The sequence below is a fragment of the Heterocephalus glaber genome, unplaced genomic scaffold (genome assembly GCF_053883595.1).
Source record: "Heterocephalus glaber isolate CG9 unplaced genomic scaffold, H.glaber_assembly_v1.0 deba00001689, whole genome shotgun sequence".
Classification (NCBI taxonomy): domain Eukaryota; kingdom Metazoa; phylum Chordata; class Mammalia; order Rodentia; family Bathyergidae; genus Heterocephalus; species Heterocephalus glaber.
The window spans coordinates 5,253,190-5,264,136 of NW_028258414.1; the positions used below are offsets into that span (position 1 = coordinate 5,253,190).

The 10,947-nt window shown below is 45.1% G+C and overlaps 1 protein-coding gene and 2 pseudogenes across 1 annotated transcript; 1 reads left to right on the forward strand and 2 right to left on the reverse strand.

Moving 5' to 3' along the window:
* Nucleotides 1-417: 417 nt before the first annotated feature.
* Nucleotides 418-10,138, reverse strand: LOC101716526 (calcyclin-binding protein-like; annotated as a pseudogene).
* On the reverse strand, nucleotides 2,574-4,364 carry C2cd4b (C2 calcium dependent domain containing 4B). The gene is made up of 2 exons (XM_087199018.1): nucleotides 3,714-4,364; nucleotides 2,574-3,589 (listed from the first exon to the last, which is right to left on the reverse strand). Exon 2 carries the CDS (start codon nucleotides 3,548-3,550, stop codon nucleotides 2,603-2,605), a length of 948 nt encoding a protein of 315 aa, XP_087055144.1. The 5' UTR covers nucleotides 3,551-3,589; nucleotides 3,714-4,364; the 3' UTR covers nucleotides 2,574-2,602.
* Nucleotides 8,330-9,231, forward strand: LOC101715836 (coiled-coil domain-containing protein 90B, mitochondrial pseudogene; annotated as a pseudogene).
* Nucleotides 10,139-10,947: the final 809 nt, after the last annotated feature.

The window sequence follows — 10,947 nt, forward strand, 5'->3', positions numbered from 1 at the left end:
AAATTTGAATTTTATACAAAAATTCAGCTTTACTCTTATTCTTACATTAGTGGGAGCTGACATCTGCAACTTACGGGAAAACAAATGCTTTTATTTTCTACCTCCTAGCTGAACAAAAACACACATAACATATTGTTCTTTTTAGACAAGACTCGGTGTGTTTGTTTGTTTTTTTTGGACCAGGGATCAAACTCGGATCCTTTCAATTGCAAGGCAGGTGGCAGAACCACTGAGCTAAATCCCCGGCCCCAAGACTTGGTTTTTATATTTCAATGAGAATACCATATAACCCTTCCTTAAAAGGGTATAATATGAAACAATCTTTGGAGGAAATGTTTAATATGCATATCTTATTTAAATAAATCCTCCAATAAGAAATGGAGAATTCATTGCCTTTACTTTGAAGGCTTTGTAGTTATCTGTCAAATTTATATGTGCAGCTCACCAACATTCCCTCATTGGAAATAGCAGTATTTCCACACAATAGTTCTCAAAAGGACTTAAAAGTCTCAAAATTCTGTATCTCCTTTGGCTTGCTTCTCTCTTGATTCCACCCAAGCTTTATTAATGGTTCACTTGATATCATCATCTCCATCTTCATAAATTTTCTTTAGAACATTCATTAATCCCTCTCTAGGATCTGTTTCAGCATCGTAGGATGGCTCTTCTTCTTCACATTCTTTTTCGACCTGAGTCAAGTATTCCTATCACGTGTTTTCTGCTTTCTTTCTACGTAAGATAAGAACTGTATCGGTCTTGATTTTTTTTGAACTGCCTTCCACTGAGATGGGTTTTAAGAGATTGTTCACAATCGTAGAGTAACTCTTCCCATTTAGATTCTTCACCAAAAGATCAAATGACCTCTCTGTGAAATGCACCTGCACATTCTCAGCAGGAGCTTGATGAATTCCAGTTAAGGTAATGTAGATTCTCACAAACTTATCTGACTGATCCCATCCATAATCACTGATTTTCAAAGTATATCCTGTTCTGATGGGAGCAACCACAGCAGCTGGTTTTTCATTGTCAAGAAATTCTGGTTTCTTTTGTGATTTTTCTTGTACCTTATTTTTTGTTTATTTTGTTGTTGTTGTTGTTGTTCTTGTTGTTGTTTTTTTGGCGGGGGGGGGGCCGGGGATCGAACTCGGGTCCTTACGCTTGCACAGCAGGCGGCAAAACCACTGAGCTAAATCCCCGGCCCTGTTGCACCTTATTCTTTATTTCTGTTTCCACCTTGGATTTTTCAGCCATCAGGGCATCTCGTACTCTCTTCCTAGTGGCCTTTTCCAACAACACCTTCACCTCTTCTAGATCATTCTGCAACTAGTTATGTTAAAATGGGAAAGGGCTATCGTGTTAACAGTGGAATGTTCCTGGAGATAAGTTTCTCAGTAAGTTTTGATGTGCTGCAGATGTCCCATGCCTTGCCTTTTCCTTTGCTTTGTTTTGAGACAGGTTCTGGCTCTATAATTCAGGCTGGCCTTGAACTCACAGCAATCCTCTTGTCTCAGCCTCCGAAGTGCTGAGATTACAGGCATGAGCCAGCATGCACAGCTGAGCTCTGCTTTCGACATTAACAGGTATTCAAGAGGTGTTTGGAGACTAAGGCAGAAACCCTGGGAGGGGAGCAGATATTACCCCACTTCACTGATGAAGAAAATGAGGGCCTAGAAGATGACCTAATTTGTCTCAGTTCAGACCTGCAGCAAATGACAGAAAAAAAAACACTGCTGTATATATCTCTTTTTACATGGCATCAAGGTCATCTACAGTCAAGGGTAAGCCCTCTGCCTATATTCAGTTTCCAGTGGATGCTGATCTAGTTATTGAATCAACAAATGAAAATAAATTGGATTTTAAAACCTTGGGTTAGAACCCAGCATTCAAGAGAATGACAATTTACACTTCAAGTCATCCGGGAAATCCTACTGCAAAGCTAACTATTCTGTAAGTTAGATACATAGCTAAGGGGGAATCATGCCACAAAAAATACCATCTTGCTTACAGAGGCAGAAAAAGTCTTCCCTGGGCCCCTTCTGGGGAAGGAATAGACGTTGAGAGTATCTATTGCCCACCACCGTCTGCTGGAACGTCCTCCACTTCATTTTCCTCTTCCTCAGCAATTTTTGAACAATTCCCTTCCAAAAGAACGCTGTTTGGGGGTTTTTATTTATTTTTTGCAGTAAGAAAGGAACTCTCTTGCCGACACAAACACGCCTATCACTTGTGTCACTTCGCTGTACAAAGCTGTGCATAGAGATCTTAGTGTTGAGCATGATTGTCAATGAAATTTTAAACTCATTAACAGTCTAGCATTTGCACACAGCAGAACAAACGAAGTAGAAGGGTGTTCTTCCTTTCTTTCTTCCAGTACAAACCAACTCCTTATTCCTCTGAACATGAAAATGAACTGGAAAGAGTGGGATGTTATGAATAGAGGGAGAGTCATTAGTTTTTCATTCTCTTATAACTAAATCACGACAAAAATGGACGCCGAGGAACTAAAAGATCAATAAAGTAAAATCTTATATAAAAAAAGAATAAGTAATATTTATTTTGTACAAAACAGCGGTCAGTGTGCGAGGCCCTGGGGGGCGGGTCCTCAGCCCAGCAGAAGCGAGCGCCGGCTCCGCGGGCGGCCCGTGTCTTCGGCCGGGACGCGCACGGCCTGGCGGCGCACCGGGTCCCCCGCGGCCGCCTCGCAGCACAAGTCCGAGTCCAGAGCGGCCCCGCGACTCGGGCCGAGCACCAGGAGGCGCTGCTCGCGCGTGGTGCCCGGCGGCCGCAGGCCCAGGCGGAGGCGGCGGCCGGAGGCTCGGGGCTCGGGGGCGCCCGCGGCCGGGCTCTTGGTGCGCAGCAGCCTCAGGCGGAGCCGCCCGCCGCGCGCGCAGGAGTCGGCGTCCAGGGCCTCGGCGCCCTCGGGCTCCAGGCGCTCGGCGGCCGGGGTCGGGGACCGCGCGCGGGCGTCGCGCTCGTCGCCGTCGTCGCCGTCCCCGCTGGAGACCGAGCGGGCGCGGGCCGGGCCGCGACTCCTCCGGGCCCGCAGCGCGCGGCTGAGCAGCCCGTCGGGGGCGCGCAGAAGGCGGAGGCGGTGGCGGCGGCGGGGCCTCGGGGCGGGCGCGTCCCGGGGCGGGCAGGGAGCGGCCGGGCCTGCGCGCGGGGCCCGCGGGGGCTCGAGGAGCCCGTCTCCGCCGCCGCCGTAGGAGCGGGCCCGGGGGCGCGGCGCAGGGTCCGCGAGGAAGAGCGACTCCTTGCGGCGCGTGTGCGGGCTCTCGAGCAGCGCGCAGAAGCCGTAGGCGGTGCGGGCGCGGGGCAGGTGCGGCAGCGAGAGCGCCGCCTGCGAGCGCGGGTCCCAGTCGGTCGCGCGCGGCCACAGGTCTGGTTCGGCGGCGCAGCGGCGCGGCAGGACTCCGGCGGGCGGCGGGAGCTCCGGCAGGCCGGGTGAGGGCAGCCGCGGCGGAATGCAGAACTCGGGGATGCGACCCGGGGTGAGCACGTTGGAGCAGGCGGGCTCTGGAGCCGAGGAGCGCAGCTTCCCGAGCAGCCGCATCCTCGAAGGCCGGGCCGACAGCGGCGAGGGGACGAGCTCCTGCAGGGAGAGAAACAGCTGGGTCTGGGTGCCCGGAGCTGCTGGGTATCCCTCGCGCCCACCCGCGCGCCCACTCTGCCTTCCACTGGCTGATGCTCGAGGCGCGAATAAACAGAATGCAGACCTTGCCCTCTTCTTCGAGCCCTCTGGTCTGGTTTCGAGCTCAGAGCCGGAGACCTCCGGGTGGCAGCTGGGGCGCCGGCTTCAGCACTGCAATAGGGACAGCGGTGCTGCTCTCTTATACCCGGGCTGGGTCCCGCCTCCCAGCAGGCCTGGGCCTCCCTCGCCGGCCGCCCCACATTGGCTGCTCAGGTCTGAGCAAAGCTGTCGCAGGCGTCCTGGGACCTAATTGTGCTGTGGCCGCGGGGAGCGCCTTATCCAAGCCGGAGGAAAGCTGCAGGGGAAGAGAGGGCGCCCTGCTGGCAGCTGAAAACTTGTGTGTGGCCTCGTGGAGAAAGTGAAGCAGGATGCGGAAGCCGGAAGTTCCATTTGGCTAGGAGACAAGCCTGTCACCCACCCTTTCTGTGACCTGCAGGTCCTGGGGCTTCCTTTCTTGCCCCCACGCACTCACCTTGTGCAGACAGGAAGGTACCAGTTTCCAACTACAGATGCTTCTGGACTTACAATGATGGGGTTACATCTGGATTGAAAATTTTATTAAGTCGAGAATACCCTAGCCTACCTTAAACGTGTTTAGAATACATCAATCAACCTGTAGCTGGACAAAATCATCTGATGTAAAGCCTATTTTATAATAAAGTGTTAAATAGCTCGTATCTCATTGAATACTGTACTGAAAATGAAAAACAGAATAGTTGTATGGGTACATTTTGATTTTGTTTGTTTTTTGACACGGTCTTGCCATGTAGTCCAGGCCAGTCTGGACTTCACTTGCCCAGGCAGGCCTCGAACTCCTGGCGATACTCCTAACTTAGCCTCTGGAGTGCTGGGGTGACAGACGAGTGCCACCACGCCTGGTTTCCGTATGGGTACCTTTTGCAGCATCATAACGTCAAAAACTTGTAAGTCCCACCAAGTGTGGGCTCTCTCTGTACCTTGTGTAGCGTCTGACTCACTCTGCTGGCCTGTGATCTCCTTAAAGACACTGGGCCACACTCAAGTACTGGCAAAATGGGTGAATTAATGTAAGCAAAAACTTCTCAATGGCTGCAGGTTCTGCCTGTCATCATGACTGTCACAAATATGGGGCTTCTGACTCTCGCCCTAAAAATAACTCTTGAGGATTTCAAAGCTGCCCCTTTTTCTCTCTGTGCTAGCGTGGAGGTATCCAGATAGAAAGCACTTTACCAAAAATCTGAGTTGCGGCTTGCCACCACCTAACCTAACCTTCACTTCCTGAGATAATAAGGCCGAAATCCCATGGGGACTTGAAGAAAGGTCAGCAAGCTTAAAAAGAGATAGAGCTCAGCGGAATCTGGAACTAGAAACTCCTATTTGCCTTTGCGCGCGTCTCCCGCTATCTACCATAACCTTTCTGTTTTTCCTTTCTGTGGGAATGCCTGTTTATTTTCCATGAGTCAGCCCACATCCCTTCCCTTCAGTTCAGCAGCCCTCCTTGTTCCCTCGTGCATATTCTGCTCACCACTATGGTTACATTTACCTTGCTGCTTTGGAATTTGGGGGTTTTGCTCCTCTTAGTGGACTGTGAGCTTCCTATGAGCAAAGGCTGGGGCAATACAACCAAAATGGAGTTTAGGGAACCTCTTATGAAGAGAGAGTAAATAAATAAAAGTCCTAGAACACAGAACCTGGATCTGCCTCCATTCTAGTTGCCATATTCCAAGCAACAAGCCTTCCTGGTGTATTCATCTCTCATTCAATTCCAGCACCTGGGTACAATCCCAGGCAAAGAGGAAGGGCTCGGTAAATATTTGATGAAATATATTGCTCTGAGTTGATGCTGATTTACAATTCATGTCTTATGACTATCAGGTGCTTGCAACCACATATCTTTCTAACTACGTTATTTGATTTCTTTCTCACAATAAACCAGTGAGGCAGATGTTTCTGTTTACCAGAGGAGAAACTGAGGCTCAGATTAAGAGATTTATCTAAAGTCATTCAAGCTATGATTTGTAGACCACGTATCTGAAGTCTTAGCCATTTTTTGGCTAATTTTTTCCTTCCCTTCCTTTCGTCCTCCTCTACCTTCTTCCCTCCATTCACTTTCTCAGTTCTACATAATTCACCAAGTCTATGGTATGTTAGGCACTGTGTGTATAGCACTTGATGCCCAGAATGTTAATTCTTAAAACACCTCAGTGTACCATTAAGTATTTTCTACTGTCCTTGCTTTAGAATACAACCTATTACTTTTAAGTCCTTAAAGCTAAGAAGTGTGAATGTTTCCTCTATGTTAACAACAACTGCTTTGTTCTCAGTTGACTACTGTTTTCTAGTATATGCCTTTCTTTTTTTTTCTTTTTTTTTTTTTTTTTGGTACTGGGGATCAAACTTGGGACCTTGCGCTTGTGAGGCAACCCTGAGCTAAATTGTGGCATAGTATATGCCTTTTTGATGGGACAAATATCAATTGATATGCAGTCACTGGAGCCAGAGAGCCACAACCATTCCTGCTAAAACCAACCTTGCTGGCAGAGGTGTCCCTTCAGTCTCTGATAGGATGATTTCCCTCTGGCTCATGAGGCTGATCTGCATGGGAAAAGAGTTCGATCTGCTGAGGAATATACCTGTGTCATGTCCTGAGGGAGATGCAGCTCATTTCAAATTAAACCTCCATAAAAATGGCTTCTGTGCTCCCAAGAGCCTTTACGACAGAAACACAGACATGTTATCCACTGAATGCCACTGGAAGCAGGATTTGGGATTTGGGTGACTGGGCCACCACACTTCCATATCTATGGAACTACACAGTCCCTATCAAAGCCATTGGTTTCCCATGAATCAGTGTTCTATAGACGAGAAATAAGATTCAGGGAAATTACTTACCCTGGGATGCACACCAGTTGGTCATTCACTTGAGCCCATAGCTGCAAACTGGAGCCACAGAGGTCCAACTTCCTTCAGGATTTTTTTTTTTTTTGGTACCGGGGATCGAACTCAGGACTTTGTGCTTGCCAGGCAGGTGCGGTGGCACTGAGCTAAATCCCTGGGAGGATTCCTAAATTACATTTGGCAGAAAGTGGAAAACAAGCCTTCAGTGGAGACTCGGATCTCTCTGGTTGTTTATTAGTGTGTGCCTAATTACTGTTCAAAGTCCACTATCATTCATATTCAAGGCTTTGAAATTATGACAAAGAAACTGTCTCAATAATATTAACATTTACTGATTACGTATTAGGTAGGCATCATGTTACATGCTTCATATACTTTATCTTATCTAAACAACCCCATGTAGAAGAGAGGGATGGAGAAAACGAGGGTTGCAAAGGAAAAATAATTTGTCCAAAGTGTCACATCCTGTAAGAGCAGAGCTGGGACTCAAGCCCAGATCTACCTGGCTCATCATTGTCATACATGTGTACAACTTCACTATAGTGTGGGGTTCTCTATTTTCCCAGAAAAGAAAAAAACCCAAAGCCATTTTCCCAGAACCAGTTCCCCCTTAGGTAACAAAGAAAGAGAGAAAGAGTCACTGGATCCAAGGCCTTGAGTTGAAATGTATGCATCTTATCAATTAAACCAGGACCTAATACTAAAGCATGAAGTTTTCATAAACAGGGAATTATGCACTAGCTATGCATAGTAGTGCTGTGCCATTTTCAGCAAGAGTCCCTCTCCTTCCAGAAAACACATTCATTCTCTCTATTTATACTACAATCTTTCCAAAGAAGGATTGGGGTGATTTATGTAACAAAGATCCAGATAATTTATTAGCCATTAGAACCTGACATGGTGAAAATGGAAAATATATGCTATTAACTGAATAAAGAATCTTGTATGAGATCACAAATTGACAAATCAGTATCTATGTCCTGAAAATGGGAAGTGTTAGGAAAAAGAGGAAGGTAGGCAAACTCCACAGTAGAGGACAGGCTTTATTGGCATTAGACCAGAACAGTGGCTCTCTTAAAGCCAGAGAGTTTATGTGGGGTTTGGAGGGGATTGTAGCTCTTCTGAGTCAGGGTTGCTTTGTAATCTTTGACCACTGGGCTGTTGTGCTTACCTCTGTGTTTATCTTCTAGGGCTCATCGTTTTAAATCTTCAGGCTTAAATTAGCAGCCTCCTCTCCCCACCCCTCTTCCACTTCCCTTTTGGACCAGTGACAGTGGATGGATTAGTACATGTCCGTGTCCCTTTTTCCCATGAACAAATTGGCTCAGGTTGAACAGCACCTGGGATCCTTCTCAGAGAAATCTTGTATAGAAATGTCTCAAGGACCTGATGAAAATTTGGTTCTTTTTATGTCCCTCCTATAAAATACTAATGTAAAACCAAAATCCAAGGAAGGACAGCTATATCTCGAACTCTAGTTCATTTCCCAGTCTGCTCCTGATATTAGAAAAAAAGCTTCACTGCCCCTTGGGAAGCTGAGAACATGAGGTGTCGCTGGGCTTGGCACCTCTTGCACTCTGATAGCAGCGAAGGCCGTTGGGTTTCAAATCCACATGGGCATTTCTCGCCGGCCCTGCGGAGAGATTTCTTACACTTTGAATTTGGTTTGGTTTTTGTTTTGTTTTGTTTTGTTTTTTGTACTGGGGATCAAACTCGGGACCTTGCACTTGCAAGGCAGGCAACGGAACCACTGAGCTAAATCCCCGGCCCTTGCAGAGAGATTTCTTGACCACCACAAGCAAGGAAGGATATGATAGGAGACCAGTGGACATAACTCCTTTAGAACAAAGGAAATTAACTTTTGATACCCATGCATTGATTCGGGATTTAGAAACTCATGGATTTGACAAAGCACAAGCAGAAACAATTGTATCAGCATTAACCACTTTATCTAATGTCAGCCTGGATACTATCTATAAGGAGATGGTCACTCAGGTGCAACAGGAAATAACAGTTCAACAGCTAATGGCTCATTTGGATTCTATCAGGAAAGATATGGTCATCCTAGAAAAAAGTGAATTTGCAAATCTGAGAGCAGAGAATGACAAAATGAAAATTGAATTAGATCAAGTTAAACAACAACTGATACATGAAATCAGCTGAATCAGAGCAGATAATAAACTGGACATCAACCTAGAACGAAGCAGAGTAACAGATATGTTTATAGATCAAGAAAAGCAACTTATGGAAGCAAGCACAGAATTTACCAGAAAGGATACCCAAACCAAAAGTGTTATTTCAGAGACCAGTAATAAAATTGACACTGAAATTGCTTCCTTAAAAACACTGACGGAGTCTAACAAACTTGAGACAATTCATTATCTTGCAGCCTCAGTGTTTACTTGCTTGGCAATAGCTTTGGGATTTTATAGATTCTGGAAGTGCTACTAATACTGCTACCACTGCTGCTAATGACTTCTTAGAACACTACTCCAAGACAGATTTTCTTTCAACACTGTCAGTTGCTGAAGAAACTTATTACAAGATTATCCAAGTATATATGGACTAGAAAAGTGTTTCATATATTTCAACTTGATTTTGTCTTTATTTTATGTTGAAAAGCTGTCATCCAAAACCTGATTTTTTTGAGATGAAAGAGCATTCTGTCCCCAACATTTCATAGTTCATAGAAAGGGAACCAGAATTTTCCCTGAGTTTGAACAACTTTATAAATAAAATTTTGTTGATATCTGCTACAAAAAAAGAAAAAGAAAAAGAAAAAACCTTCAAAATTTGGAAGAGGGACTTCAGACCCCAAGAAATAAACTTATAAATGCTAGCTCCTACATTAATAACCAGGAGAATGAGCAAAGGACCCCCCAAAAACCCAAATTAAATCAAAATGTCAATCACTTAGTCAGCGTGCCACAGCTCCCAGCACAGAGGAGGCTTCCAGGTCAGCATGCTACAGCTCTCAGCACAGAGGAGGTAAGCCACACAGACATCAGGAGCACACCCCCCCACCGCCCCGTCAAAAATGAGAAGACACGTAAACAAGCCTCAGAACCACACTTCCAGATCACCTAGAGCAACTGCAAAGGGAAACAAGATGGAAAACTCTGATACTCACTTGGACTCCCTGAACTAGCAACAAAAGAGGATCTGGAAAAAATGAAATCAGAAATAATTTATTACATAACAGCAGAGAATGTGCCCATAGTGCAAGACATGATTAATAAATCTAGAGAGGACACAAATAAAAAAAATAGAGGAGCTGAGGAACATGATGGAATCCCAACATAGGAAACAAATGGAATCCATAAAACAGATGCAAAAAGATTTCCAGGAGATTAAAATCTCCACTGAAAGGTTACACAGCAGAAATAGCAAATGTGAGAACAGAATTCCAGATATACAGGAAAAGATTGCAATTAGTGACCAAGAAAAGAAAATTTTCTTTAAAATTGTAAGGAACCATGAGAAATCAATTCAGCAGCTGCTACACAATGCAAAGAAGAATAACATAACACTGATTGGAGTCAATGAAGAAACATGAGAGAGTGCAGATGACATAAAAAAAAACTGCTCACAGAAGTAATGGCAGAAAACATCCCAAGCAGGGGAAAAGAACTTGAAATACAGATAAGTGTGGCATATAGGACTTCAAATAGCCTTGATCAAAAAAACATCTACACATAGGCATGTAATTGTTAAGATTCCAGAAACACAACAGAAGAACAAAATTCTACAAGCAGTTAGAGAAAAGAAACAAATCACATACAAAGGAAAGCCCATCAGAATCACAGCAGACTTCACAATTCAAACCCTCAAGGCAAGAAGAGGTTGGAGTGATATATTCCAAGCCCTAAAGGAAAATAACCTCCCACCCAGATTTGTGTACCCTGCAAAACTATCTCTCAAAATTGATGGAGAAATAAGATACTTTCATGACAAAGAACACCTTAGGAATTTCATGAATTCCAAACCAGCACTCCAAAAAATTTTAGACACTATCCTAGGAACAGACAATGAGGATCACAACCCCAGGAAGCAAAGCAGAATGAACCCATCTGGCATGACAAGAAATTAAATGTAAAGGGGGAGAACCCAACAAAAAGAAAAAGTCATGGCAATGACAAGTCAATACGTTTCAGTTATAACCATCAATGTTAATGGTCTCAATTCACCAATCAAAAGAAATAGACTGGCAGAATGGGTCAAGAAGCAAAATCCAACAATATGCTGCATACAAGAAACACACTTCATTCAAAAGGAAACTCATAGATTGAAAGTTAAAGGGTGGAAAACAATACTCCATGGGACAGGAACCCCCCAAAAAGCAGGGTAGCTATCCTCTTTGCAGATCAAGTAGATTTCAAACC

Coding starts and splice junctions, on each gene's coding strand:
- C2cd4b (XM_087199018.1), bottom strand. CDS start 3,550: ATGCGGCTGCTCGGGAAGCTGCGCTCCTCGGCTCCAGAGCCCGCCTGC.